Below are 27204 nucleotides of genomic sequence, written 5' to 3'. Positions count from 1 at the left end.
TACTACATCCAACATCATCTATACTAATATTTTTATCACAAAATCTTATCACTACTTTATTTAAATAAATTTTATTTAATTAAACTGTGGAACATGACAGTGCATGCTCCTTGGTTTTAGTTTTATTTTTTATTTAAATATTTTCTTCACATTTCCTTTTAAGGAGCAAATTTGCAGTTTTATTGCTAAATATATTCTTCTTGTAAATAATGTTGTACTTCATCTGTGAATGACTTTTATGTACTTTATAGAAGATATTATTAAACATATGAATTGGACCAAGCCTAGATTATGAAGACAATGAGGAAAATGACGTGTAAATTATTATATTTTCTAGTCTCAGATGTCATAGGAAGTAGCACTCAGTTGGTAATTCATTAATATAACATGATCTGATCATTGGCTTCTGTTGTTGTACACTGGCACAGTTGTGTTTATATCCTGCTTGTAATCCTTGAATCTGATGTATTTTGTGGTGAAAATTCTGAAATGAAAACAGATTTCTCTTTTATGGATCTTTTTTAACTATTTTCTCTCAAATGGCGGAAATAATCATGAACAATTTGTCAGTTTCATTTTATATTCAAGATGATTCAAGATTTTTGTGTCATTGTTAAAATAAAAATATTTATGTTGAAGCTGTGAAAAAAGTGTAAAATGTTGTATTTTCATTTCCCTGCTTTCATAGGCGATAGTACACTGATGTAAAATTTAAATGTTTGCAACTTAAAGCACCAGAAAAGTAACAAAATAGTGAATTGTTAGAGGTTGCAAAGGTATTGAGTAACTGTACCATAGCGTGAGAACTATGGCCAGTTATAGGCTTCAGAATAATTTCTCAACTTAAATTAGCAATTCTAATAAATCTGTAAAAATTAAAAATTTATATATTTTTACCAATATTATTACCAGAGGGGGAAATTGTACACTTATATCAAGGGCCAAAAATGGCACAATTCAATCAGTAATTAAGGTCATATTTATTGTTTCATTTATTATATTTAATAATTTGTGTACTATTTAATTTATTACATTTAAATAGTAGAATATTTAAATGTAATAATTTATGTAAATATGTAAAGGGTATAAATAAAAACACCAACCGTTACTTAAATATTTGGATGTTTTTTATTAAACGTCCAACTAAGTTGTTAAATCCTATGTAATCATTTTAACCCTGCAGCACATTTAAATTACGTCACATTTGTTACAGATAAGGTTCTTGGACTGTAGTTAAACTGTTGTGCAAGTTGACCAATCAAATGTTAGTGAGCCATTTTGACAGTTTTAGGTACCAAAATACGGACTAAATAATAAATACTGAAATAATTTAATGATTTAAATGTGCAACTGAAGTTTTAATGAGCACTTACAACTGTAATTTATATATTAAATAAATGCATTATAAATTTCCATGAGGACATATTTTAGCTTAAATTAGTTTGATCCAGTTTTACATAAGATATCGAAGACTAAAATATTTATTTAACTATTTATTTATTTATTTAGATCGCGTCACTTTTGCTTCACTATACGCTACAATGAGTTTCAACAGGTAAATTGCTCGTCGCCATATTTGTTTATCAATTATCAGTGTGACGTCAGCGTTCTGCTCTCGCGACCGACCCTCCCTCACCATGACAACGGCAGATGACTTTTAGCATCGTCGGGAGACAGCCGTTACCTCCGCCGCCGGTGATTCAGAGGCGTTTTTTCCAATAAAGTCGTGTTTTATATCGGCCCGTCTGGTTCATTTTTCATGTCGGAAGGTCGCTGGAGCTGATAGAGCCCCTCATGAGCGGGAGGCCAGCCGGAGGCAGAGAGAGACGATGTTTTACCGAGTGAACAACAACAACAATATGGCTCTGCTTCAGCATCCCCGGCTGCTGCTCCCCTGCGTTTTCCTGCTGCTCTTCACCGGCCGTGTCCAAGCCCGCTCCTCTCAGATATCAGATCTGAAATCTAAAATCTCGGGGGTGGAGGAGCTGCTGGAGGAATTCCGGAAGCAGCTCCAGCAGGACCAGGCATACAGAGCGGCCGACGTGAGCGACTCCTGCGTAGGCGACTTCAGCGCCGCGGAGCAACGCATCATCCGGACAAAGGCCTCCATCGAGCAGGGAGCCACCTTCCTGTTGGCCCCCGACAGGGTGTACACCTGGAGGGACTGCTTACACGCCTGCTGCTCGCAGCCTCACTGCACGGTGGCGGTGGTCCAGGAGGACATGCGGCGACCCGCGGACAGCCTCAGCTGTTACCTATTTAACTGCACCTACAGGAATAAAAACATCTGCTCCTTCGCTCCGCAGGAAGGCTTCACCACCTACAGCCGGACTCCGAATGGCTCGCTGGGCCACCTGCCTGGAACCACCGGCGGAACCACCGGGAGACCCCGGCCAGCTGCGGAGGATGACACCCCAGGTGGGAGCTTTCTTTATAAAACCCCATCATTCTTTGGGATTATAATGCTAATAACAAAACATTGTTGTTAAAGGTTAGTTTACAGGTAGTTCAACTTTTTTTTTATGTACTTTAGGAATAATTTTACTACTTTGTTTTTACTCTTGAGTAAAACTTCTGGGTTCTCCACTGAATGAAAAACAAACATGTTTTAACAAAAGAACAATCTACATATACACACACCTGCAGTTTTTGTTAGTTTTATAAGTTTTATATTGAAAGAATCTGATTTGGGGGGGAATCTTCGCCCTGATTTTGTTATTTATATGTATATCAAAGTATATATATTATACTTTGATTTTTGAAATAATTTCATCAGTTACTCAATACTTCAGTAAACATTTTACCAAATATTTTTTTTACTGTTGAGTATTTTCTTGGATGGCTACTTTTTAGTTGAGTAAAACTGTATGGAAGTAGTGCTACTCTTACTAAAATTATTGGGTATTCTGCCCACCTCTTAGTATTACTAATCCACCTCATTTGCTTTTGCCGCTCGCTTTTCATTTCTGTCTGGTAAAGGTTTAAAGATGTTGGAGTCTGGAAAGTGATGTTTTCCCATTCTGATTGTTGGAATAAATATTTCCAGCTCCCTCCTTCTCTACACCTGAGGTCATAGTTCAGTTTTGGTTTTGTTTTCTGCAGCTTATCCTAAAGTTTTGCATCATAACAAAAGCAAAAAATGTTGTGCATCATCCAAACAAATTATGGGGAAAAAAAGTCATTTTTATTTGGAAAAAGCTTGGGGTTTTTTTAAGCTTACTTTCTATTTTGTCTTCAACTATGGTAAAATTGAGGCTTTACTATGGCGTGAATATATTTGAAAAGCGTTGTAGTTTCTATTTTATTTAACTGATTAAATTAGCGGTAAAGTTTCTGGTCAACTTAAAATTAAGCTATAAAGATGCAATTAGGAAGTGAAAAAATATTACATTTTTATAAAAATTATACCAAAGTTGTTTTTTGTATGTTCTCTGCTTCATGTTAGTTACTAGAAAATAGAAACATTTTATTAACCATTTTCTGCAATCAATACTGTCTGTTTACTGGATTTCGTTTTTTATTTTCTCAAAGGGAAATTGGGTTTTTAGACTAGACACTGATAGTATTTTTTAGCAACCGAGGAAGCATTACCAAATGTTTGCATATCAAATGTTTTATTTTGTCAATGCAAAGCATGGCAGCAGAATGTTGACCTATTCACTGTAAATTTGGTTTAAATTTACTATTAATAAAATAGCAAAGTCTAAACATTATCACTGATAAGGCGCCACGGTTGGATTAATGATTGTCCTCTTGTTGTATGAGATCAGGATGCTGAGAGCAGAACCAGATGTTGTGTAGATTTAGCTGAAAGTCAATAAATGTAAAACAAGTGGTTAAATTTTCTTATTTCAGCTTTTGAGTAGCTTATGCTTTATGTCACTAAAGTGAATATATTTAGTTTTCAACTTCCTAAAACAGGCATGCTCACTATTTTTTGTTAATATAGTTGTAATGTAATTTTCTCTTTAAAAACTATTTACTTGTGGTTTTTCTTTGTTTGATTAAAAGTGGGGCTGCACCAATTTATCGGCACCAATTTTCTTAATTCTGAGTGATTGGTGATCGGCCAATACTGAAATGTGAAGCTTATCTTATGCACCAATCTTATCGACCTCAGCAAAGGTCTAAAAATCCGCCGCTATCCTCTTCTGCTCTCCCATGAGAGACGTTTGACTGACAGGCCGGCCCACCGGTCATGTCTGCATGGTTGCAATTAACAATAGTCGCTCCACTGTTTCCAATTCAGTGACTTTTTTGTGACTTTTAATGGCATTTCAGACAAAAAAAAATTGTCTGAATTTTTTCAGACAATTTCATAAATATGAGCAAAAGTTCAATTTGCTCATATTTATGAAATTGGAATCAGGTCAGGCTTTTAAAGAACCAGAAACTGCAATTGGTGCACCCATGATTAAAAGTCTAAACTTCTAATATTCTACTCCATAATTTTAGCTTCAAAGCTTAATATCGTAGTATGGTTTCATTAAGTTCTGCAGCAAAAGGTGTACGAAAGCAGGAGTTTTATTAATACGCTTTATGAAAAGGAACCAAAATCACTGTTTAGTCAAACTTAATAACCTAAATCAGACACGTAAACATCACAGGACTGACCTCAGGTCACATTCACAGAAACGGACGAGCCTCCTCGCAGCGATGCGGGCCAGGACGTGGTGATCCAGCTGCCCACCGACTGGGCCGTCCTGGACGGCAGGGACAGCGTGGACGACCACAGAATCACCCGTTACGAGTGGACGCTTGTTGAAGGAGATACAGCCGTCAACATGAAGGTCTGTTTTCACATTTTATCTGTCACTAAATTCAGCAAAACGGACACAAAAACGTCCAGGAAGGAAGGATGCAAAGGTTAAACACTGCAAAAAACACAAAATCTGACCAAATATTTCTGGTTGAGCTTCTGGTACAAATATCTTAAAGCTTACTGAAAAGTTGTTGTTTTTTTTTCAGTAAGATATAGAAGCTTGTTTTTTTTTTTTTTTTTTTGGCTCTAGTGGCCTTTATTTGATAGTTGATTGACAGGAAAGTGGGTAATGAGAGAAGGGGGAAGACATGCGGCAAAGGTCGCCAGGCCGGGAATCGAACCTGCGACGGCCGCGTCGAGGACTAAGGCCTCCTTATGTGGGTTGTGCTTAACCCCTGCGCCACCACAGCACATCCCAGAAGCTTGTTTTAAGTTAATAATTTGCTCATATTTATGAAAAAGTTCAAGTTTTGTTCGCAGATAATTTCACGTTTAGCAAGACCTTCTTCACACATAATTTAAATAATTATTTCACGTACGTTTTCATCAATATTAATGACTTTCTAATATAAAACCAGCTCCTCTATCTTGCTGAAAAGTTACTTTCAAGTTAGTTTTGTCTCATTTCAAACGTACTAAGGTATTTGCACTAGAAACTAGACAAGAAATACTTGGTAAAGTTCAGTGTTTTTATGGTGTTCATTATAATAACTGCAAAAAGAGTTCTCTGTGAAGATATATCTTTAAAAAAATTTGTACTTCCACAAAAATCCAGTTTTAATCTTGATGAACCAGGTGAACCACGGAGCTCCTTCTCTTGATCTGTGCTCAAACAGTCAGATGATGCAAATATTTGCTCTTCGGCTGTTAATGATCAGGTTGTTGTTGTGACAGACACGAGGGAATAAAAAGCATGGATGCTCGGTTTACAGTAAACCGGTTCACTTGAATGCACAGCTCCATATTTCCATGCTGTATCAACAGAGATTAGATTTGGTTCTGCATTCACGTCACCCAGAGAAAAACAGAAACATGAGCCGCTTTCACTGACCAGAACCTTACAGATCATTTTCTGTTGTCCTTTTATTTCTTTACCTTTAACAGAAAAGACATGAGAAAACATTGCAGCAAATTTCTATTTTTCTTTATATTTTTTTTCTTTGGTTAACCCAGTTATTAAAATTTTTAAAATAAGAATTTGATGTCTGAACTAGAACTGGGCGAAATGGTTTCAAAATAAAGTCTGACATTTTCATACCAGAGCTGATTGCTAATTGTAATTAATTTTTCTTTTTGCTCACTTTCTTTTCTAAACAAAGATAAATGACAGAAAATGTTTTCATAAAGAGGCTTTTATTTAGGCATCCCTTTTGTGAGTTATACGAATATTAGGGTCAGGCTACGAGATTGTTGTTGAATTATGAGAATTTAATCATTGTATTAGCATAAAAATGAAACAATTTAAACCAGAAAATAATTGTTTTAAAAAGAAAAAAAAATGTTTTAATGAGAAAAAGGTTTGAATTATCAGGATTTGACTTGAGCAACTCGTTTCCTGCAACTGATAATAATTTGATGCAAATGTGTCAAAAGATCAACTGTCATTTGTAAAACTTAAGTTGTGTAATGAATAACGTCACAAGATGCTCAAGATTCCTCATTCATTTTTTTGTTATATTTTGTGTCTGAGTTCTCATAAAATTCCAACTTTATCCTGGGAATTAAGAAAAAATTATCTTTCCCTGGCCCTGATATTCCATCGTAGAGTTCACTTAAATAAATGGAAGCGTTAAAACACACTTGTCAAACAAAATGGCCCCCTCAGCGTGATGACATCACTCGAAACTAAACCCAACAACTGGAGAAAAAAAAAATCCCCATTTTCAGCAAAATTAATATTCAAAACCCAAAAGTTGAATTAATCAATAAAACCCGTAGTCTGAAACTTTGCGTGCTTTATTTTGGCTGTGCACACTGAAGGCGACCCACCCAGGGCTGCTGAAGGTCAGCGGTCTCCAAGAGGGCGTCTACTCGTTCCAGATGACCGTTACCGACTCGGCGGGGCAGAAGAGCTCCGACAACGTCTCTGTCACCGTGCTGGCACCCAAACACCAGGCGGAAGGTTAAAATGCTCACCAGACATTTCTCCACTTTTGGTTCTGACTGCTGGGGAGGTGGAGGACTTAATCATGTTTGTGTTCACAGTTTGCACTGGTGACTGCTCCAACTACCAGTTCAAGTGTGACGATGGCTGCTGCATCGACATCTCCTACGCCTGTGATGGGAGGCAACACTGTCCCGACCGCTCTGACGAAGACTTCTGCACAAATTGTACAGATTTCCACCCTTTACATTAGAGATGCCAACAATTAATCGATTTATAATTAATTGTCAGTTAATGTTTTATAAGATTAAAATTAGTTTCAATCAATTAACTTATAACATCTGCTTAGACCTTCTTTTAGTGTTGTAATTTAGCCTCCATCCAGCAGAGGGCCACACTGAAGCTAATTTAGGATTAAAGATGGTGGAGCAATATTAGAACAGGAAAGAGAAACCATCCGGATTGGAATGTGGTTCTGTTTTGAAATATAAACGCTCCACAAACTCAACCTTTACCTTAATGATGCTCATTAAGCCGAGCTGCGACTGAGTGAGTCATTCGGGCCAATTTAGAAAAAAACAAAGAAATTTCTGAGCTCCAAAAGTCAAAAATTTGCTAGAAAATTTTCAGATTTGACTAAAATTTTCTAGAAAAAAGCTCTGAAATTTCCATTCGAAAGTCAAAATTGAAATTTTGTGGTTAATCTCAAATTGTCAGAAATGTTCAACTTTTCAAACTTTTAGTCTTTTCAAAATTCAAAAGCTAAAAATTTTTCAACTTTTAAAATTTCCATGTTTTTAATCTCAAATTTCAGCGCTTTTTCCAGCAAATGTATGTCTTTCCAAGCTCAGAAATTTCCACGTTTTTTTCTCGAAAATTAATTAAATTAACCTACAACTTTCTGGGTTTTTTTGGTGGAAATTTACCCCTATTTTTATCTACATTGGCCCAGTACGCCGTCGCAGTGTGGGATGTAAAATGCACTTTATGCGATTTTGTTTTAAAATATAATTACTCGAAAAGCTCCGTAAATTCCTTAAACTCTCTTAACTGAAGAGAAAGCTCAGGTTTTTAAGAAAATGGCCAATTAATCGTTAGATCAATCTTATCCTAACTTCATATCAACTCATGAATCAATAACTTCCATCCCTGCTTTGAATAAAAATGATTAAAAAGCTTTATCTAACACCCAGAACCTGATCCCTGTGGGGTTTGTTTTTAGTTGATGGTGGCCGGAAGTCGGTGACCCACCCGGTGAATCCGCCCAGCCCTCAGAGGCCCGCAGCCCGGACCGAGCAGGCTGACAGTGCCGCCATGCTTCCAGAGGCATCCAGGAAAACAGTCGTATCAGCAGTAGACGGGAGCAGCGCTGTTCCCGCTCTGAGCATCAGTGAGCAGCAGGGCGCGTCTGCTAACCAAGGTAGGAGGAAGGTTTATAATCGAGTTAAAGGACATCCGTGTGATGAGTTTACTCTGGTTATTTGTTTGCTACACAGTAGCATGGACCCTTTAGTGCTTTATTTTTTTGTAGAGCAGCGTGTGTGTGGACATGAGAGCAGATGGAGCCTACAGGCGGCTGCAGAGCCAACAAACCACTCAGCATTCCCTGGGAAAGCAGCTCTTAGCCTGCATCCCTTCTTAGTGCCAGAACAAAGCTCCCCTGTCTCTGATGCCATCTGATCCCTGAATTAGACCAAGACCGGCCAAAAGGCCGCCTGCACCACTGCTGTTTTAACACACTCTGCGTATTATACGCCTGAAGTGTGTTCTCTAAAGAAGAGGAGAACACATATTTTGGTCTGATGATGATTAAACGTGTCATAATCACTTTGTTCACTGCAAAAACTAAAATCTCACCAAGTATTTATGGTCTAGTTTCTAATGAAAATACCTCGGTACACTTTAAATAAGACAAAACTAACTTCCAGGTAACTGTTAAGCAAGAGAAAGGAACATCTTTTCAGTAATAATTTCTTAATATTGATGAAAAAGTACCACTTATTAGTGAAATAATCTGCCAAAATAAAATGTGTCGTTCCACTGACAGATTATTTAAATTATACCTAGAACTTTTTCATCAATATTAAGGAATTATTTACTGAAAAGATGTTAATATTTCTTGCTTAAAAGTTACTTGTAAGTTAGGTTTTTTTATATTTCAAGTGTACTAATATATTTGCACCAGAAACTAGACCAAGAATACTTGTTTTAAATAAATAAATAAAGATTACTATTGAAAGGAAGTCAATTAGAAAAGAAAAATTAGCAAAATGGCATTTTCTCGATGCACAAACCTGGTCGGGGTTTATTCCAAAGGCCAGCTGGGATTTCAGTGAAAGCTGGTTCTTCAAAGTCTAGATTCAGGGACTGAATACATGAACTAAAAGGAAATACATAAAAAAAGGACACAGTTTATACTTATCCTTCTTTGTAATAATTTTGCATTACTCGGTGCTGTTCTATCACATAAAATCCCAGTAAAATTGTGTGAATTTGTGGTTTTAACATGACAAAATGTGAAAAAGTTTCAAGGAAATGAATACTTTTGCAGTATTTTGCAAGGTGATGTAGAACAATATTTGAAACGTACGTCGTGTGCGTCTGTTTCTGCAGATCCGTGCGCTGCAGATCCGGTCGTTGGCCCCTGTAAAGGCACCTTCCCTCGGTGGTACTACGACCAACAGGCCCGAGAATGCAAACACTTCCTGTACGGTGGTTGCCAGGGTAACCACAACAACTTCCTTCAGGAGTCAGACTGTGTCAGCGAATGTTTACAGAAAAGTAAGAAGATGCATCATTTGATTTTTACTCATTTATTTTAATCACAAGAATCATTTTCACACTAATGTTGTCTTTTAGGCTCGGCCTTCAGCCCAACCAGTGCAGCTGCCGCCGTCACACAGCCGACTGAGAAAGGTAAAAATATAAGTTCACTAGTGATTATTTACTCTCACAATTCATTGATCAATCAGATAAAAATTGCTGCAGATTTTTCATTTAAACATTAAAGCCTTTTTAAATACAATATCAGAGGTACAATAAAAGATGCAACTAAACAAATAGTTCAGTTCTTTTCTAAATAAAAATATAAATATTTGATTACCTAAAATAAATTTCTTTAGTAAATTTATACCAGGTGAAGCTAAGACGTATTTACAAGAAATATGATTTTATCTTGAATGTAAATGTAAATATATTTATACAATTTAGCTTAATTACTGCTCTGAATGTGTTGTTTTTTAAGTAAATGGTGTTTATTTTAGTCTGTATGCTCTAACAATTATTTCAATAATCGATTAATCGCAATTAATCCAATTAATTATTTCAGCCTTACAGTGATCTTGTAATTAGTTATTTTTTCTGATGGATTTTAAGATTTTACTTTTATCCAGGAATTTACAGCATATTTTGTTAGAATCCTGCACAAAAAAAAACTTAAATTGTCACAGAAAAACTGAGAAAAGCCTGATTGTTGCACCTCAAATAACTATGTGGACATTTGTGTCTGTTTACTCCAGTTAACAATTAGATAACGAAAGTAGTTGCAGATTACTTCAATAATTGATTGATTGCAATTAATCCAACTAATCTGTTAATATGCAGAGATTATGCAGACTTTCAGACAGAATACAGTTTCATTACTGCTCTGAATTTTTTTTGTTTTCCAGAAAGTTGCCTTTATACTCTACTTAATGATTAATATATTAATTGATGATTAATTCGTTATTTGATTAATCATGATTAATCGATTCAACTCTAGTTTACTGGCTAAAGTCTTGTCTGTATTAATTGTTTAAGCTGCGCCTAAAGTTTCCAAACCCCAAGCAGAGAGTAGCGACATAATCTCCAAACCATTTCCGGTTAAAGGAGGACACCCAGGCCCGGAGTCAGGTGAGTCTGGTTATCTCTGCTCATATTTGAAGTAGAATTTCTCTGCTCTACAGGTGAAGTTCTAGTTTTCTTTCCTTCAGGTGCAATTCTTCCTCTGGCGCTCGGCATCCTCATCACTGCCCTGCTGCTGCTCATGATCGGCTGTCGTCTCAGACTCGTTCGTCACAAGCTGAAGAAAGCGCGACCGCTCACCACCGAGGAGTCTGACTACCTCATCAACGGCATGTATCTGTAGCCCAGGAAGCTGTTAGCGCTTCGTCTCAGATTTAAACAACCATACGCTCTGCTGCCCTTAAAAAATCTAATTATAAATCAATAAAGATGTATTGTTTTCTGTTTAAAGTCCCCGTGATCAAACCGAACAACTCGCTAAATTACATATCACATCGTTCAGCTTTTCCTCCTGCAAATCTGGCACAAAACGCCGTTTCTTAATGTGCCATGTTAGCACAGCTAGCTTGAATGAAAGACGAGCGTTTGAGTGCCTGGTAACCATGGTTACCATCCGTAAACCCTGTTTGAGTCCGAATCGGTTAAGCCATATATCATGTCCTGCGAATCTTCTTGTCGTTACAGCATGTTTTTTTTTTTGTTGTTGTGATAAATCATTATGAACATATTTGATTTGATTTATTGTTTTAAATAAATAAAAGTACCCCAAGGAAAGGAAATTTACACTATTGTGGTTATTTGTATTAGTTAATTTGTCTTTTCTTTACGATTGATAATAAGTAAACTTTGAGATTTCTGAAAACCAAGTTATTTAAGGTTCTGCACATTTTTTGCGAGGTCCTACAAACATTTGTCTAACGACTTTTTGAAAAAACTTTTTAGAGAAATATCTACTGTACAAATGAGTAATTTTTTTTAAGATTTAGAATTTTTAGGATTTAAAATAAAGATAAACCTGAGGACAAATCTTTTTTTAAAAGCAGATTTATTCCAGTATACTAAGGAAAACAACTTCTTTTAGTGTAACGCTGCAGGAAAAATAAAAAATGGTTGAAAATGTACATTTATTATTGAGATATCTGTATTTAAAAATGCTAACTACCACCTTTAAATTTTTAGCAAAAGTCATTAAGGCTGGTTTAGGGAGATTTTGTGTTATTTTTGTAAAATTGTGCAAGTTGGAACAATGAAATGTTACAAAATTAACTCTGTAAAACCTGCAGTTTGTTCCTATCTGCATTAACTGAGGAAAAACACGAAACAAAGAACTGCAAGAAAAACATAAACATCTCTTTATTTTTATATCCCATTCCAGATATTGTGAAAGCCAAATATAATCAACCACTTCAACCCCTCTAAATAAAATGTGCTTTTTTTGTGTATTATTCTTTTTTTTCTCCAAGAAAACAGACATTTGCTTTATATTGTTGAAGTTTATTTTGGCAAAGCAGTGACTCTCCCAGTTAGTGACCGGACACGTCAGAAATGGAGACCAGCGGCAGCAAACGACACGTCACCCGGTGGGAAGCGCAGCCCTGTACCTGCATGCGTTTTGGTGAGTTAGGTGCTGTTTCTGAAGTTTATCCAGAGAGTTGAGTGTTTCATACGTGACCTAACGGTTCTGCACATCAGTCACGGTGTTGTTCGTGTTTTCTAATACTGCTGGAAGGGGGTTTGAGGGGAAAACAAGCTTATATTTTAGCCGAAAAATCTACAGTTAGATGATCCACACACACGCACACACACGCTGTAGCTAGGTGAATTATCTAAAAGTCTCCGGTGTTTTTGTTCTGCTTTCCTCGTACATTCAGCTTTGACCCTGCTGAAATGTAATGCAAAAACACCTGACTGCAATAAAATTAAAATAAAAAACACAAAAAAAACCCCAGCAGTTAAAATTAAATTAACGAAAAGACGGAGGCCTGGGAAGAAAAAAAGAAACAAAAAGCCCATCTTGAATATTTCTGCATGGAGCTTCAAGCAGTCTTTTCCTTGCAGCCCTTTAAGGGCTGTCTGTGTTATTTCTCCAGTCCCTCTTTTGTCTCAAACAAAAAATAAAAAAATAAAGCATGTTTTATAATGCTTGAAACAAAATATCAAGGCTTGCTGATGCCATCCGAGTTTCCCCCAGGTTTCAAACTTAAAGGTGGATTATGGCTCGTCTTCTTATTCAGAGTTCATCCCTGTGGAAGACAGACCGTGAAGGTTAGAGCAGGAACATGAGAGGAAACACCAACCTGTCATGCAAACCGTGAAGAACCGCATGCAGAAGGATCAGATCAAGTGTCAAACAGCAGCCGGTCTGAGGCCACATCCCACAGAAAAGATGATTAAACCAGCTTTTATTGGGTAGTAGGCAACCAAACCAACTAACTAATCATGCTTTAAGCACCTCCAACATCGCTCCTGTTACATAACATTTTGGTTCCAAACAGGAAAAAAAAAAATAAGATAAAACCAGATTAGTGGGTGAAGAAAGTGTTAAACAAAAAAGGGGAAACGTGCAGCTAGTTGGTATGGTATGGAAGAAGCAAAAAATGTCAACAAGCAGCAAAATGCAGCCTCTTGTGCTCCATTGCCTGCTCCAAGCCACACCATTTCACCTTTGCCACTGTGAGAAGGAGAGAGAGGGAGGAGGGGGAGAAGGAAGTCACTTCCACCTGGACCACTGCTTGTCTCTGTCTGTTAAAGGCACATAAATCACCCCCATCAAGGGCTTCATCTTGGTGCTGCCGTCCTCCAACTTGTCGTATTGCTCCAGCATCTGGTTGCCTCCAGCCGGGCCGACCGGGAGAATCAGACGCCCGCCGGGCTTCAACTGGTCCAAAAGCTGAAGAGGCAGGTGAGAAGAGCGTCAGTGTGGTTTTTCTTAAAATAATAATAATGAAAAACCAGTAACAAGACATTCTGGAAGGAAATCTGGTTTGGTTCGTCCGTTTTGAGACTATAGACGACTAAGTCAGCCAATCAGATTTGAATCCCAGTTCTGAGTCACTGACAGTGAAACTAAATGATTTAGTGTCTACATCTCAGAAATAGCAGATTGTGCCAAAAATGAACATTCCCAACCAGAAGTCAAAGAAACGTGAGTTAAAAAATAAAGAGTCTAAAAACTAGAGCTGTAGCGATACATTAATCTCACGATACAATATATATCACGATATTCAACATGCGATACGATTCCATACATTTTTAAGATTTTCTGAAAGAATTTTAGTTTTAGATTTAATATATATAAAACAAAAGAGCATGTCATCAAAATTAGATAAACAGGACAAAATCTCTACTTTAAAACAGCAACGCTGCTTTTCGTTTCTTTTTTAGACTGTTTTAATTTGTTCAAAGTAAAGTGAGAGCCTGATGTTCAGCAGGATGGAGGAGTCAGAATGACTCACAGCTTGGGGGACGGTGGCAGCTGCTGCACCAACATGGATGGCGTCATACGGCGCCTCCTCTGTGTGACCCATCCTCCCGTCGCCCACTGGAAGAAACGCAGCAGGAAATCAGGCAACCAGACTCAACACAACACCGACAGCCAGTCACTGACAACACCACACGTTTTACCTTTAATCGTCCTACAGTTATAAATCATAAACTGGACAAAAAAATTTGACTTATTCTTAAAAATAATGGTGGAAACTTTCAACACAGACAATTAGGGCTGAAAAGATTAATCAAATTAATCATGATAAATCAATTATTAAAATAAAAATACTGATGTCATAAAAGGCTGCACTTTTCAAATATTGATGTTAGAAGTATTTTTTAAGCTTACTATAAATAAAGTAATGGTATATTACATTACATTTTTATTTTCTTATTTAAAAGAGGAATAAAAGTGATTTTCTGCATCTTTTCTAATAGTGTAAAAAAGGCTTGCGTGGTTCGTAGGGATTCTGCAGAATGGGCCAGTTTTTTCCGATCGTCACAATAAATCGATTAATCAATGACTAAGATAATTGTAAGCTTCAACAGAGAAAAGAAAGAAATATGTTTGTTATCTCAGCTACAACTATCATCGCTCCAGTTCTCATCCCGTTTTATCAAAATTTATTTTAAAATCAAAATTTTCTAAATCATTCTATCAGAAAGATTAAGCAAGTTTATCAAACAATTAAATGTATTTTTCATGTTGTTGTTTTTTCACTCATTGTATTGTAATATACATCATATTTTTGTATTTCTATCCATGCTACTTGCTGATGTTGCTGAAATTTGATTTCTTTAAGCACTTGAAACCCGAAGGACCCGGTTGCAGCTGCACTTTCACCCTCCTGCAGAGACGGTGAAAGTGCTCACTGCTGAATTATTCAGAGCTGCAGACTCTCTGCTGAGCAAATCCATCCTGCATCGGTGAAGAGCAAGAGCAGCAGAAACGATTCGAGCTTCAACATGACGAAATGAATCCAGAACGCATCTGTCGTCCACCAGGTCTCACCTATTAGCTTGACTCGGCCTGATGTAATCAAGTTGGGGTCGTCTTTCTTCACGTTGTTTATTGAATCGTCTACCAGCTCTTTGATGTGATCGATTCCTATAACTTTACCTTTAGGGCCTACCTGGAGAGCACAGAACAGGTTCAGTCCAAACAGGAATCACAAACCACTAAAACCATTTCACACCATTCTACTGCGATTGGTCGGGTTACAAAGCTGCATGCTAAAAATCAGGACGCTACCGGAGAGAAATTGCTTGTGTTTACCCGTCCTGTGTGTGGCTCACCATTCGTGCAAAGCAAACGGACAGGATTCCACTGCCGGAGCCGACGTCCAGAGCCTTGGCTCCCTCATGCAGCTGGTCGTGTAGGAGCTCTAGTGCATAGGCATGCTGGGAGGACGCAGCGTCCAGAAAAACAAAACGGAAACAGACAGGGGAGTGGTGAGCTCCAACACTGGACTGACTCTTGTTTTCAGCAATATTTAAAAAGCCTGACCGGTCGATACTGTTGTTTTCTTTTGTCTGACAAGCTGATAAATGTAGCAGAAAAAGGGGGACATTAGAGATGCAAATCTTTCAGTGTCTAGAAATTTGACTCCTTCAAATCGATACCAGTTTTTCTACTCAAACGGTCTAGTGCCGGAGTCGGCAACCCAAAATGTTGAAAGAACCATATTGAACCAAAAAAAAACAAAAACTTAAAATAAAAAATTGAAGCCTTATATAAGGCTTTTAATGAAGGCAAAACAAGCTTTAAGTGTTTATATTAGCTATTTTAGCCTATTATCAATACGACTAAGTAATTAGTATTCACAATGAGCATTCATGATTAAATGTTTATTTTCCCTGCATTGTGTCCAGGAAGGAACATCGCACCAAGTGACTGTTGTACAACGAGGCTTTAACTTTACCTTCCGTTACAATGTTAATGTTTTATGTTTCGTTGCATTGATAAAATTAAAGAAATACAATACAGAAATCATTTTTATTATGAAGATCGACAGGAAAAGGGTCGTTTTTTTTCCTTTTGGAACTCGGAAAATCTGCTCCCAAATGCAGTTTGGATAACGACGATCGCTCTTTGGAAATAATCACATTAAGTGGGTGATTGAAAAAAAACCAACAAAACAGAACGTGCATGACGTGCCCCTTATCTGGGCAACAAACGGAGTCCTGCAGTTATGTAAATAAAATCTCCAATTAAGCACCTCTGATTGTCCAATTATTGATTGGTTAATCATAAAAAAAAATAGATGATGTTTATTTTTAGCTACAGATGCATCCGTTGCTACAAATCATCAAGCGTACACAAAAGAAATGCAACTCTATTGAATTTTAGGCAATAAAATGTTAATTTTCTTTTAAAAAATTATTGTGTATTTCCATTTTTAATATTGTATAATATTAGCTTAAGTGGCTAAATTAAAAATCTAAAGATTTCTTGATTAGCCATTAGCAGAATGATCGACTACTCCATTACTAAAATAATCAGAATTAAGGAAATCAAGGCCGATTTATTGGCGCACCTCCAAAATAAACACAATGTACTGACACAAGAACAGTCTCTAGCTTTTTCTGTTTCTATTCTGTTTCTATTTTCTGTTTCATGTGATCTAATAGAAACAGAACCAACTGTTCAAAGTTGTGGGTCAGAGTGTGTGGAAACGTCCAGAGCTCCTACCATGTGTGGGGCGCTGATGGTAGCTTGGTAGCCTTCGGATTAAGAGAGAAGCACAGGTTCAGTTAGTTCATCCCTCAGAAACAAGAGTGGACAAAATGTTGGCGGGCGAGGACGCACCTATTGACTGCGGCGAGTCCATGTACGGATTACACCTGGAGTAATGTGCTCTGTCTGTGGACAGCATGACTTCATACACCTTGTCAGATTTAATAATGCCATTTTCTGAGGAAGAGAGAGAGTTTGTGTCCCTGAATGCATCACGATAAACAATATTAATTTTGTTTTCAGACCATTTTCAACTAATATAACAAAAATGGAAGAATAGAAATGCAAGAACACAAATGTCTTCCAGCTCCAATGAAAGTTGGGAGCTGGAAGACATTTTCAATATCCAAAATGAATAAACAAAATGAATTATGAAGTCTTTGTAAATGTAATTTTAAAGATTTTAAAGAGAGGGAGAGACCAAAGCACCAGACTGAAGATAATAGTCATCCAGTTTTTGGCAGAAAAAGAAAAATGATAAATCATGCAAATTGATTAACGTGATTAATTGATTTATTACTTATTGCAACAGACAAAACTGACACAAATTATCAGAATAGTTAAAGATCTTCTATAAGTAACACGTGGGCAGCAAATCTCCCTGAAGAGATTTCTACAAATGACTCTAGAAATATGTTTTTTTTCCTTGGTGTTATAATCCTTCATCACTTGTTCCTGCAGCATCTTGTGCCAACAGCAGGGAAAGGAACTGCAGCCAGTTTCTCGTTACTCGCTCTCCTCACCCTCACAGCTACGCGCCGCTTCAGGACACAACACCAACAATCTGCACAAGCTGCACAACCTACGACAAACTGCTCAAACCTAAATTGCAAATAAAGCCACGCTTCATGCTGTTTTTGGCTCCTTCTCCATTTCTCTTTATTTATTTAAATCTGTTTTTTTTTTTTTTTTTTTTTTTTTTGACAAAACAACGTGAATTCAACACTGATCTACAGCTATACGTTCAGTTTAGGCGCCGTGTATTACATTCGCTCTGGTAAACCGGCTCAATAAAACGACTCCAGTTTGAAAACAACCTTTACAGAGAAAGTAAATTAGTATGCGCTCTACGTGTGACCTGTTTTAAAGCACATTATGCTAATGCTAATTCAGGGTTAAATTTCCCCCATTTGTGCCTAAATAGGTCATTGTATGACAGAAACGAGCACAATTACCAAGAAAAGTCAAAATAAATAGTCATCTTGATTCAATTACTGGGTTTTTATAAACGTCAGATGCTGGAGACGCTCCTTTTTGTTTACAACTACATAAAATGCAAATTTACTGTAAACACAGCCAATTACAAATGAAAAACATCAACATCTCTATCATTTCTATCCCTTCAAAACCCGCAGCTAATGGCAAACAGCTTGAAGTGCAACAATATCCTGGAGAGAGTGGAATATAAATAGACCTGGTGAGATATTAAATAGTGAAAGTAGACTTGCAAACCAAGGTTGGAAGATATCCTGATGTCATTTACTATACGAGTGTGAAAAACATGTCAGAGAAAAGTTTTCTAGTGACTTTATTACTGATGACTGCAGACTTGATCACAGTGGACTTGGAACTGCATCAGTCTCAGTTTTATTATAGCTGGAAAAGTAATAAAAGCCACAGGAGCTTGAACAATTTCTTTCTTTCAGATGAAGCTTATTTTCAGTCCAGTTCTTTTACATTTACTTTTTTAAGCCACTTAACACAGAACTAAAAAATGACATTTTCTTGTTTTATGCAGCATGGAGTTGCATATCACATTTGGTGTGACACAGCTGGCTGAAATAAGGTCATCATACTTTCGCTTGCTTAGAAAAGCTAAATGGTAACCTGGAAATGTATCTTCTGTCACAATAATTATGGACAATAGTGTAAAAAAAAAGCAAAAGCTGAAATTTTCTTCCTATTTTTATTTACATGAGGGCAAGCAGAAATTTCTAAACAGCTAATTAATGTTTTCAAAGAGATGTACAAAACAAAATAAATACAAAAAAATGATCAGAAACATGGGCAACATAACGTCAGAAATTATAAATAATTTATATCTTAATTTCAGGATTTAATTTAAAAAGTATCAAGTTGGTTCTTGTTGTTTTGGTTTTTTTAATCAAAAACAGAACATTTTTAATTTGTTTTTAAAAGTAAACATAAAGTATAAGGTAAATATAACATGTTTGGCTGAATAACAGAAATATTTTAAGTCAATCGCAGTCAGATTTTAACCAAAATAAAGACATAACATTGACAATATCTCTTTCAACTTAAATTCTGTATAAATTTTTTTTTTTTTAAAAAAAAAAAGCAATTTATGGTTTTAATTTTGATAGTGAAAGTAAGAAAATAGAGTCAAATGTATGTCCATGCTACAGTCTGGCCGTTAAGACATAAAATTGTGGCGGAAAATTATTGATAAGATCAAGAAAAAGTATTCTATATTTATTAAAACAAGCAAAAAAAAAAAAAGCTAAGCTAAGTAGTGAGGAGTGACTCGGTGCCTTTGCATAGTGCCTTTGTCTGCCGCAAATTTGAAAGAAAACTTCATTTCCCTTTCTTAAATCGTGCACTAGAAACTCGTGTGATATTTACAGCTGCCACTGTCTTTCACATGGATGTGAAGTCTAAAATTCAGACATCATTGAGGGTGGGCAGGGCTGCACAATCCCAAATGACGCACATACGGCTAACGGGCTAAGCTAACGTTTCCCCGAGACTTTAGCTGTGTAAGATCACACTGCACAAAAAGAAGGGAATATTTTAATATTTTTGGTTCGTTTTCTTGTCCTGCAAAGACATAGGCGCGAATCTGTCCACACGTGAACGTGGTTTGCAGAAAAGGGGTGGGGAGAGAGGTAACGGCAGGTCAACAAACAGCTTAGCAACCAGTTAGCTTAGCTACGCTGATCCTCGTGCTAACTCCAAGCCTCCGAAGTGCACCGATTTACCGCGACCAGTCGGTAACAAGGTGACGGCACTGTCGCTTTCATATGCATTCAGACTTACTGCGGAGATTGTTAACAAGCTCTGCGTGGCTGGCTCCTCCTGATTTCCACGCCATTATCAAGCAGACTTTGCGGAGTAAGTAGACAGCAGCTGTCAGTGCCGCGCCTGCGCCAACGGTTTTGCCAATGAAGCTGACAACCTCCAAAGGAGACGGCGGAGCGGCGGATACGTCACCGGACATCCAAATGAGTTTTAGAGCCTTTTCAGAGACACGTCCGAACAGAAAACGGCGTCATTTCTGTTAACGATTGATTTATTTGAATGTGCATCAAAACCAGTGCTGGCTAAGAGGCATTAAAGCCACATTGCTCTGTCACAGTGAGATTTGCCGCAGTCACGCAACGGTTTACCACTAGGTGGCGTAAAGCTTCATAGACGCCTGGGAAAAGAGCTTAGTTTTAAGTTTGAACCTTCTGCGCCACCGTAGCTACGTACAAAACAGCGGGCGCATACGTAAAGCTAAGCTAACTTCAGTAATTAGAATAATAATAAGATATTTTTAAGTATTAGAAAGTGTGTGTTTCAATGGAAAGTGCTAAATACGTGTCTCAGAAAATCAGCAAGACGAGATGGCGTCCAGTCTCGTATTCGTCTTTGCAGCAGCCCGATATATTTGCGACTGGATCGTGGGACAACGAGGTTAGCAGCCGTTATAATAAAGTCAAATTCAACATTAACCATGTTTGTTATTTGTTCATATTTGCATTTTGTATCGATCAAAGTATGTAAATAAAAGTTGTATAAAGTAGGTTACTTTTCGTTATGTTTTTGGTGGATACACGTTGTGTAATTTGCGGCAAAGTTGCTAGACATCATTTTTGCTACTGTTGCTAGATGTATATTTATACATCTTTGGAATTTCTGTACTGTATGAAAACTTTTCTCTATCTTATAACAATATTACAGTGCTAAACATTGCTTGGAATATTGTCTTAGTCCTAATTTGTGTTTTTGTTTGTTTATTTTTTACAGGAGAACAAGGTTTCTGTTTGGTCTATTGGGAATCTAGGCAGTTCTGGTCTGGAAGATGGATTTGAAGGAGACCCGCAGCTCATCTGTGAACATAAGCACGACGGGGATGTTCTTGACCTCCAGGTTAGACAACTGAAAGAAGCATGTTATGATCTTTAAATTGGGGCTTTTCCAGATTACCTTTCAGTGAAAAGTTACTTCATTTAACTTTAATTAACTTTCTTCTAGTTTTTGGACCAAGAAAGAATCGTGACAGTATCGTCAACAGGAGCAGTCACCATCTTCCGCCAGGATCATAACAGTCAGGTGCAGTCCGATATGCTCACATTTTCAGCAATGAAACATAATTTGTTGTGTACGTTCTCCAAAGGCTGGACTGTCCTGAGACACAAGAGGTGTATTTACGGGAACAGCATGTTGGCATCAAAGTTGTAGCATCTTTGAAGTTCTTTTTTTTATTTATTTTTTTTTATTTGCAGACAATGTCCATTTGTAAGCATTGGCCTAGAGCCCACCGTTACCCTTGTGACAACGCTCCCAGCACTGGAGTCGCCTGCAACAGTCCTGAAATTGTAACGGTCGGTGAGGACGGGAGGATTATTGTGTTCAGAGCTGACCAGGAAGGAGTGGTTCGAGTCATTGGTGAGAAAAACATTAAACTCCTATATAGGACTGAGCATTATCGTTTAAAAATAATTTCACACTAGATCCAATAAAAACAAAAAGATTTTTTAAATTTTTTTTCTAAAAAATGAATTATAAATGTCAGAAAATGTTTTCAAAAATTGGCTTTCACTTCAATCGTCCCTTCTGTTAGTTATATGACAAAGTTTTAGGGCCAGACTATGAGGAGTTTGGTTTAATTATGAGAATAAAGGCATTATGCTAGCAGAACAAATGTGATTACACCAGAAAATACGTCTTAAATGCCGAGAAAAAAAGTTGTATTAATGAGGTCAAAGGCTTTCTTTTAAGGATCTGACGTAACAGTCGTTGCTCGATCATTTTAAAGTTCTGATACTCAGAATAATTTGATGCTGATGTGTTAAAGGATAAAGTCTTTCCTTATTTGTGAAGCCAATTCATTATTATAACTTCACAAAATGCTGAACATTTCTCATTTATTGTTTTTTGTTCTGGAGTTCTCATAAAATTACTACTTTATTCTCCTAATATTGTGTCTTTATTTGTGTATAACAAAGAGAATAATAAATAGAGTTGACCTGAATTCAAAACCCAAATGAATAAAAGCTGTAAAACATGCTTGTCAAGCAAGATGGCCGCCATCAACTTCACTCTGAACTATGGAAACCGAAGGAGGGAATTGGTGTAGAAAAAAAGATCAGAATATTCCAAAAAAATAAAACGTACTGAACCGATTAAAATCGATTTATCACCCAGCTCCACTTTCAGTCTCGATGGCCTTTTCCTTTGAAACCCAGTGTTGAGTTAGGAGGAAGCTGCTAATTATTCTGTTGCTCAACCTGTGTTAGAGAATGCAGACAGCAGCACGCTTCATGCTGTGACTTACCTGAGGACAGCAGAAGTTTTGACGGTGAACTCCATTGGCCAGCTGAAGCTGTGGGATTTGAGGCAGCAGAGCAACTCGCCATCGCAGATTCTATCTCTGTAAGACAGTTCAGTTTACGAACTAACTATATTTTGTTCTACTTTATTAGCTTCTGATTAGACTTTTTTTTTTCCCTCCACCAGGTCGAGAGATCGAGTGCCTCTATACTGTGTTGACAGACATCCCAACCAGCAGCACATCGTGGCGACAGGAGGCCAGGATGGAATGCTCTGCGTCTGGGATGTGAGACAAGGAAACATGCCTTTCTCTCTCATGGAGGCACACTCAGCTGAAAGTAGGATTATTTTTCACATTATTTAAAAATTTCAAGCACTTGACATTAAGCTTATTAGGGATTAGGTTTGGCTTATTATATTAAAATGACTTCCAATTGATTACCTTATAACGGGCGCTTAGATCTTTGTAATTTGGCTGCTAACACAAAATAATGTTGAAATTTAATGATGTTTGGTTTTTTTATTCAGCATAATGACAAATTATGGTATGGAAAGATGGTTGAGTCTCTTGATTCAATAAAAAGGTCAAGTTTTTAAGAAAATGGCCACATATCAATTAATCATTAGCGTATAGATAGAATCAATCAACTTAACTGACTAATGATGACTTGCATCCCTTTTTGGCATAATTGCTGATGTTTTCTGTCTTTGTTTTTGCGTGCAGTGTGGGAGGTTCACTTCCACCCTACAAACCCCGATCACCTGTTCACGTGTTCAGAGGATGGATCACTGCTGCACTGGGAGACTTCATCCCCGTCCGAAATGCCCTCCTTTTTACAAGGCAAGTATCTTTTAGGATTGTTATATACGGAGCCAGGAATTAGGGCGTATTCTGTGTTTTTATTTATATGTAGTGATCACCTGCATATCCATGTTGGCAATTAATATTGCACAAAAACCTAGAGATAAAAGCTGAAAGTGGCTGTTGACCAGAATTTGAAGATTATCAGTGTTGGTGCTGCAGCTAGAAATTATTTGGTATTCTATTTATTGCTCTGATGATAAATTGGCTAATCAGATTTTACACATTCTGCAGATATTTAATCAAACCACTTAAGCTTATCTCATCCAATATTAAAAACGCAAATAAAAACAGAACAGAATTAACATTTTATTGCTTGAAATACAATAACATATCATTCCTTAAGTGAACGTTTGATTATTTTTAGGAGAGGATTCATCTGCAGCTAAAAATACTTCTAACATCAACATGTGAAAAGCTCAGTGCTTACTGCTTGACTTCACATTAGTGCATGGCTGATAGGTTTATTTATTTAATAACTGATTATTAATTGTATAGCAAAAGGTGCTTAATAGGAGTATTATTTCTTTATTTTTACAGACTTTGAACCAGGTGAAGCTAGAACTATGCCACATTAGGAGTTCCATATAAAACATATTTACAGATTTTTGTTTTGTATCTTTAATGCAAAATGTACATTTTACATTTTTGTATAGTTTTGGCTTAATTACTGCCCTGCCTGTGTTGTTCTTGCAGCAAATGACATTTTTTAGAGTTTGAATATTAAAATCATCAGACGATTAATTGATTGATAAAATTAGTTGCCGATTATTTCAACAATCAATTTGTCACGATTAATTGTTTCAGCTCTTATCGCAACAAGAAGGGCAGGATTTTTCACAAAAAACAAAGCTAGGATACTTTTCATATTAATTAATATACAGTATTATTTTATAATGTCTTCTCTTGTAAATATAGTAAACAGAAATCAGAATTGACTCTTGAGTGTTCAAGCTTTTCTAAACATTGTATATTCTTTCAACACATTTACTTTCTTAAAGAATGTTTACACATGTAAAAATAGAGATTAGAGATGCTATTTGACTGTCGAGTTTATCAGACAACATTTTACACTTGCTTATACGTACTGCAATATCTGTACTGCAACATCAGCAGTAATCTAGGTCATGTTTAAAATTCTTAGAGTAAAATGTTGTATTTCTGATTATCACCAGGCGGCAGGAACACCAGCATGACGTCCCGCAGCGCCATGGCGCCCGCCGGAGGTAACCAGTCCATCATCAGCGCCTGGCTCCATGGAGACTCCAGTAAATCCCGGCTGGAGACGACGCACATGCTGCCCAGCCAGACGCTGTCTGTGAACAGTTTGGACGTGCTCGGCCAGTGTCTGGTCTGTGGGACTGACGGAGAGGCAATTTTTGTAAATAGACAGGTCCCAGTTTAACAGAGCTGTTTGTGTGTGCAAAAAAAAAAAAAATGTTTTTCTTATTTCAGGCACAACAGAGCCTGGAGTTGATTTATTGTCTCTCTGTTATTGTATTTTCATAATAAAAGTTGCCAAAACATTGGAAGAGACCCTTTTCTTAATTAGTGTGCATGGCAAATTCACATTTGCAGTGATTGATTATTATAAATTAAAGATTTTTGTACACCATTTCAAAGAGAAATACATTTTGTACAGATACACTTAAAAATAAGTAAATAAAATTACAAACATTTTGAATTATCATGACTTTTTTCTAATCTTTACATCCATTATTGATTTCCATTAAATTGTTAGTCAGCTTAGTTAATTATGTTTGTAAAGATACCAAATACTCCTGTTATTTAAATAATTTGTTTTAACAAGATGCAGGTAAAAAGATGGTGATAGGATGAGATGATTGTGGAAAAGTTAGAAAAACAAAATCAACAATCTGGCCAAAATTCTCAAGTTTTATCTTTTAAAACAGCAATTTTTGTTTCTTCTGATCGCACAAAATAATTAAGAGCAATTTGTTTATTCTGTTCCTCCTTTGTGATTATGCTGTTTTCATTTAGCTTTACCTTTTCATGTGATCAGTTGATGTAGAACTTTTGTTTTTCCATCTAGAATGAATCAATACATGGATTTTTATAATTACATGTGGAATTTGTTTACTTTTCTCTACTAAGCATTTAGTTTGATTCATTCACTTAATTTTTTTTAAACAAAATCAATTTTATTTTCATTTTAGAAATGAACATTTTGGTTAATCTGTTTACTTTTTTATAGATTTCATATTTGGATCAATTTATTCTTTGATATTTTTTATATTCTGCATTTGCCATTTTTTGTTAATTAGATATTAATTGTTTTTATGTGTCAAACTCCAGTCCTAAAGGTGAATGTCCTGCAGTTTTTTTTTCCACATAGGCCTGTCGCGATAACCGATAAATCAAGTAATCATATAATAAATTAAAACTATCGACGTCATTTTAATTATCGGCATTATCGTCTCTTCCAGCCCTTTTCTCTTTCTGTTGACGACACTGAATGAAAAAAGGCTAAACTCCGCTGCTCTCCACTGACCCTTCCTTCCTCTTATCCTTAGTGTAATGTCCAATGCACACTACACGATTTTAGAATTGTCAGCCGATTGTCGGCCCATTTTCAGAACCTGAGAGATCACACAGAAATCCTAGGTATAACGGTTCGATGGGGTTCGATCGTGCCGTTTGGTGTCTAAAAATGGGCACAAAATAATGGCTACAAGTTCAGTTAACTAATTTTAAAACCAGGCATTAATCAATGCGTTACTACAATCTACCTGCAATGCATGTGGCTCTAGTGTCAGTGTAACGTCCTGACTGAATGAAAATCATTGAAACCTATTTATGTCACGTTAACAAAGAACAGCTGAAAAGTTAGCGGGTTCATCAACTGCGTAGCAATTTCGCCCCAACTCCTCCCCTCGTCATTTCTATATTCTTTGAATGAAATGTTTTATAAACATTAATGTTGTTTCCACATATCATCTCCAATGTCCGCTGGACTTCGGGTTGCGCCTTGTCAGCTGTTTGGGATTCCCCTCGGTTATTTCCCCTCAGAAAGCAGGAGGAGAATCCGCGCTTTCTGATTGGCTACCTGTCACATTCAAAAGTCAACAATGTTCATTCTGTCACATTGTTGACTTTAAATTTTAAACTTTAAATTTTCGTTAACGATCCCAGTGGGGAAAACCCCTGATTTAGAGGGGTACGTTTTTCTTACATTGATGAAAACTCAACTTTCTGTGTGGCTGGTTAGCTAAGCTGGTCAGAGTAGGGTATTTATAATGCAAAGGTCATGGGTTCAATCCCCACACTGGCCATCTGAAATATAAAGTCTTAAGGAAATCAATTTTTTTAATAGCAGGAGGCTGTATATTAAACCATTATGCACATTGATTTTGAAAAACATTAGAATGTGAGCTCTTTACTCAAATCTTCATTGTGGTAAGATCATGTATGTTCTCTTAAATCCATGGAAGCTCAACACTATGAGTTACCATATATTTAAGAAAACTTTGTCCAGCTGACGTTAGCTCAGCTGGATGAGGTGTGGTGCCAATAACGCTGAGGTAGGTGGTTCAATGGAAATCAAAAGTCTTTCAGACAAACAATACTTCAAAATCAAAAAGGGTGGAAAACAAAATATACACTTCAAAATAAAAAATGGCTCTGAAATAAAATCAACACTTCAAAATAAAAATGGTTGGGAAATTAAATCAATACTTCAAAATGAAAAAAGGGTTCAAAATAAAATTAACACTTCAAAATAAAAAATCAATACATCAAAATAAAATATTGCTGGAAAACACACTTTTAAGCATGTTGATTTTGAAAAACATAACAGCCTTTCATCAAATCTTCATTGTAGTAAGACCATGTAAGTTCTTCTTATATTGACGAAGACACAGAATTATGTATGGCTGGTTAGCTCAGTTGGTTGGAGCGTGGTACTCATAAAGCCAAGGTCACGGGTTCGAACCCCCACACTGGCCAATTGAAAC

The 27204-nt window shown here is 36.7% G+C and overlaps 3 protein-coding genes and 1 long non-coding RNA gene across 5 annotated transcripts; 2 read left to right on the top strand and 2 right to left on the bottom strand.

The window, feature by feature from the left end:
• Window positions 1-1617: 1617 nt before the first annotated feature.
• Window positions 1618-11535, top strand: lrp11 (low density lipoprotein receptor-related protein 11). Its single transcript, XM_044106254.1, has 9 exons — window positions 1618-2418; window positions 4633-4790; window positions 6743-6884; window positions 6968-7093; window positions 8089-8286; window positions 9480-9647; window positions 9726-9782; window positions 10665-10757; window positions 10838-11535. Exons 1-9 carry the CDS (start codon window positions 1830-1832, stop codon window positions 10990-10992), a joined length of 1686 nt encoding a protein of 561 aa, XP_043962189.1. The 5' UTR covers window positions 1618-1829; the 3' UTR covers window positions 10993-11535.
• LOC122825129 lies at window positions 8298-9532 on the bottom strand. Its single transcript, XR_006369585.1, has 3 exons — window positions 9457-9532; window positions 9161-9246; window positions 8298-8636 (listed from the first exon to the last, which is right to left on the bottom strand). It is a non-coding gene; the product is annotated as an uncharacterized LOC122825129 (long non-coding RNA).
• A 443-nt stretch (window positions 11536-11978) lies between the features above and the next one.
• pcmt (protein-L-isoaspartate (D-aspartate) O-methyltransferase) lies at window positions 11979-20050 on the bottom strand. 2 transcript variants are annotated; one of them, XM_044106257.1, is made up of 8 exons: window positions 19870-20050; window positions 16945-17049; window positions 16828-16859; window positions 15432-15536; window positions 15148-15268; window positions 14105-14190; window positions 13313-13539; window positions 11979-12892 (listed from the first exon to the last, which is right to left on the bottom strand). In XM_044106257.1, the coding sequence occupies exons 1-7, from the start codon at window positions 20048-20050 to the stop codon at window positions 13360-13362; spliced, it is 810 nt and encodes a 269-aa protein (XP_043962192.1). In that variant the 3' UTR covers window positions 11979-12892; window positions 13313-13359. The 2 variants fall into 2 exon arrangements, with proteins under 2 accessions (XP_043962192.1, XP_043962191.1); XM_044106256.1 differs by having other exon boundaries at window positions 13370-13539.
• Window positions 20051-20289: 239 nt separating this feature from the next.
• On the top strand, window positions 20290-24758 carry nup43 (nucleoporin 43). Its single transcript, XM_044106255.1, has 8 exons — window positions 20290-20508; window positions 20842-20964; window positions 21070-21147; window positions 21321-21483; window positions 22335-22470; window positions 22555-22706; window positions 23093-23209; window positions 24406-24758. Exons 1-8 carry the CDS (start codon window positions 20395-20397, stop codon window positions 24633-24635), a joined length of 1113 nt encoding a protein of 370 aa, XP_043962190.1. The 5' UTR covers window positions 20290-20394; the 3' UTR covers window positions 24636-24758.
• Window positions 24759-27204: the final 2446 nt, after the last annotated feature.

Source organism: Gambusia affinis, linkage group LG22 (genome assembly GCF_019740435.1).
Source record: "Gambusia affinis linkage group LG22, SWU_Gaff_1.0, whole genome shotgun sequence".
NCBI classification, from domain to species: Eukaryota; Metazoa; Chordata; class Actinopteri; order Cyprinodontiformes; family Poeciliidae; genus Gambusia; species Gambusia affinis.
This window is presented reverse-complemented; position numbering and strand designations above follow the sequence as displayed.

Coding starts and splice junctions, on each gene's coding strand:
- nup43 (XM_044106255.1), top strand. CDS start 20,395: ATGGAAAGTGCTAAATACGTGTCTCAGAAAATCAGCAAGACGAGATGG. Junction 21,484..22,334: donor AGGAGTGGTTCGAGTCATTG/GTGAGAAAAACA, acceptor AACCTGTGTTAG/AGAATGCAGACAGCAGCACG. Junction 22,707..23,092: donor GGAGGCACACTCAGCTGAAA/GTAGGATTATTT, acceptor TTTTGCGTGCAG/TGTGGGAGGTTCACTTCCAC.
- pcmt (XM_044106256.1), bottom strand. CDS start 20,050: ATGTCCGGTGACGTATCCGCCGCTCCGCCGTCTCCTTTGGAGGTTGTC. Junction 17,050..19,869: donor GCTTGTTAACAATCTCCGCA/GTAAGTCTGAAT, acceptor TCTCTTCCTCAG/AAAATGGCATTATTAAATCT. Junction 14,191..15,147: donor AGGCCGAGTCAAGCTAATAG/GTGAGACCTGGT, acceptor CGTTTCTTCCAG/TGGGCGACGGGAGGATGGGT.
- lrp11 (XM_044106254.1), top strand. CDS start 1,830: ATGTTTTACCGAGTGAACAACAACAACAATATGGCTCTGCTTCAGCAT. Junction 9,783..10,664: donor CACACAGCCGACTGAGAAAG/GTAAAAATATAA, acceptor TAATTGTTTAAG/CTGCGCCTAAAGTTTCCAAA. Junction 10,758..10,837: donor ACACCCAGGCCCGGAGTCAG/GTGAGTCTGGTT, acceptor TCTTTCCTTCAG/GTGCAATTCTTCCTCTGGCG.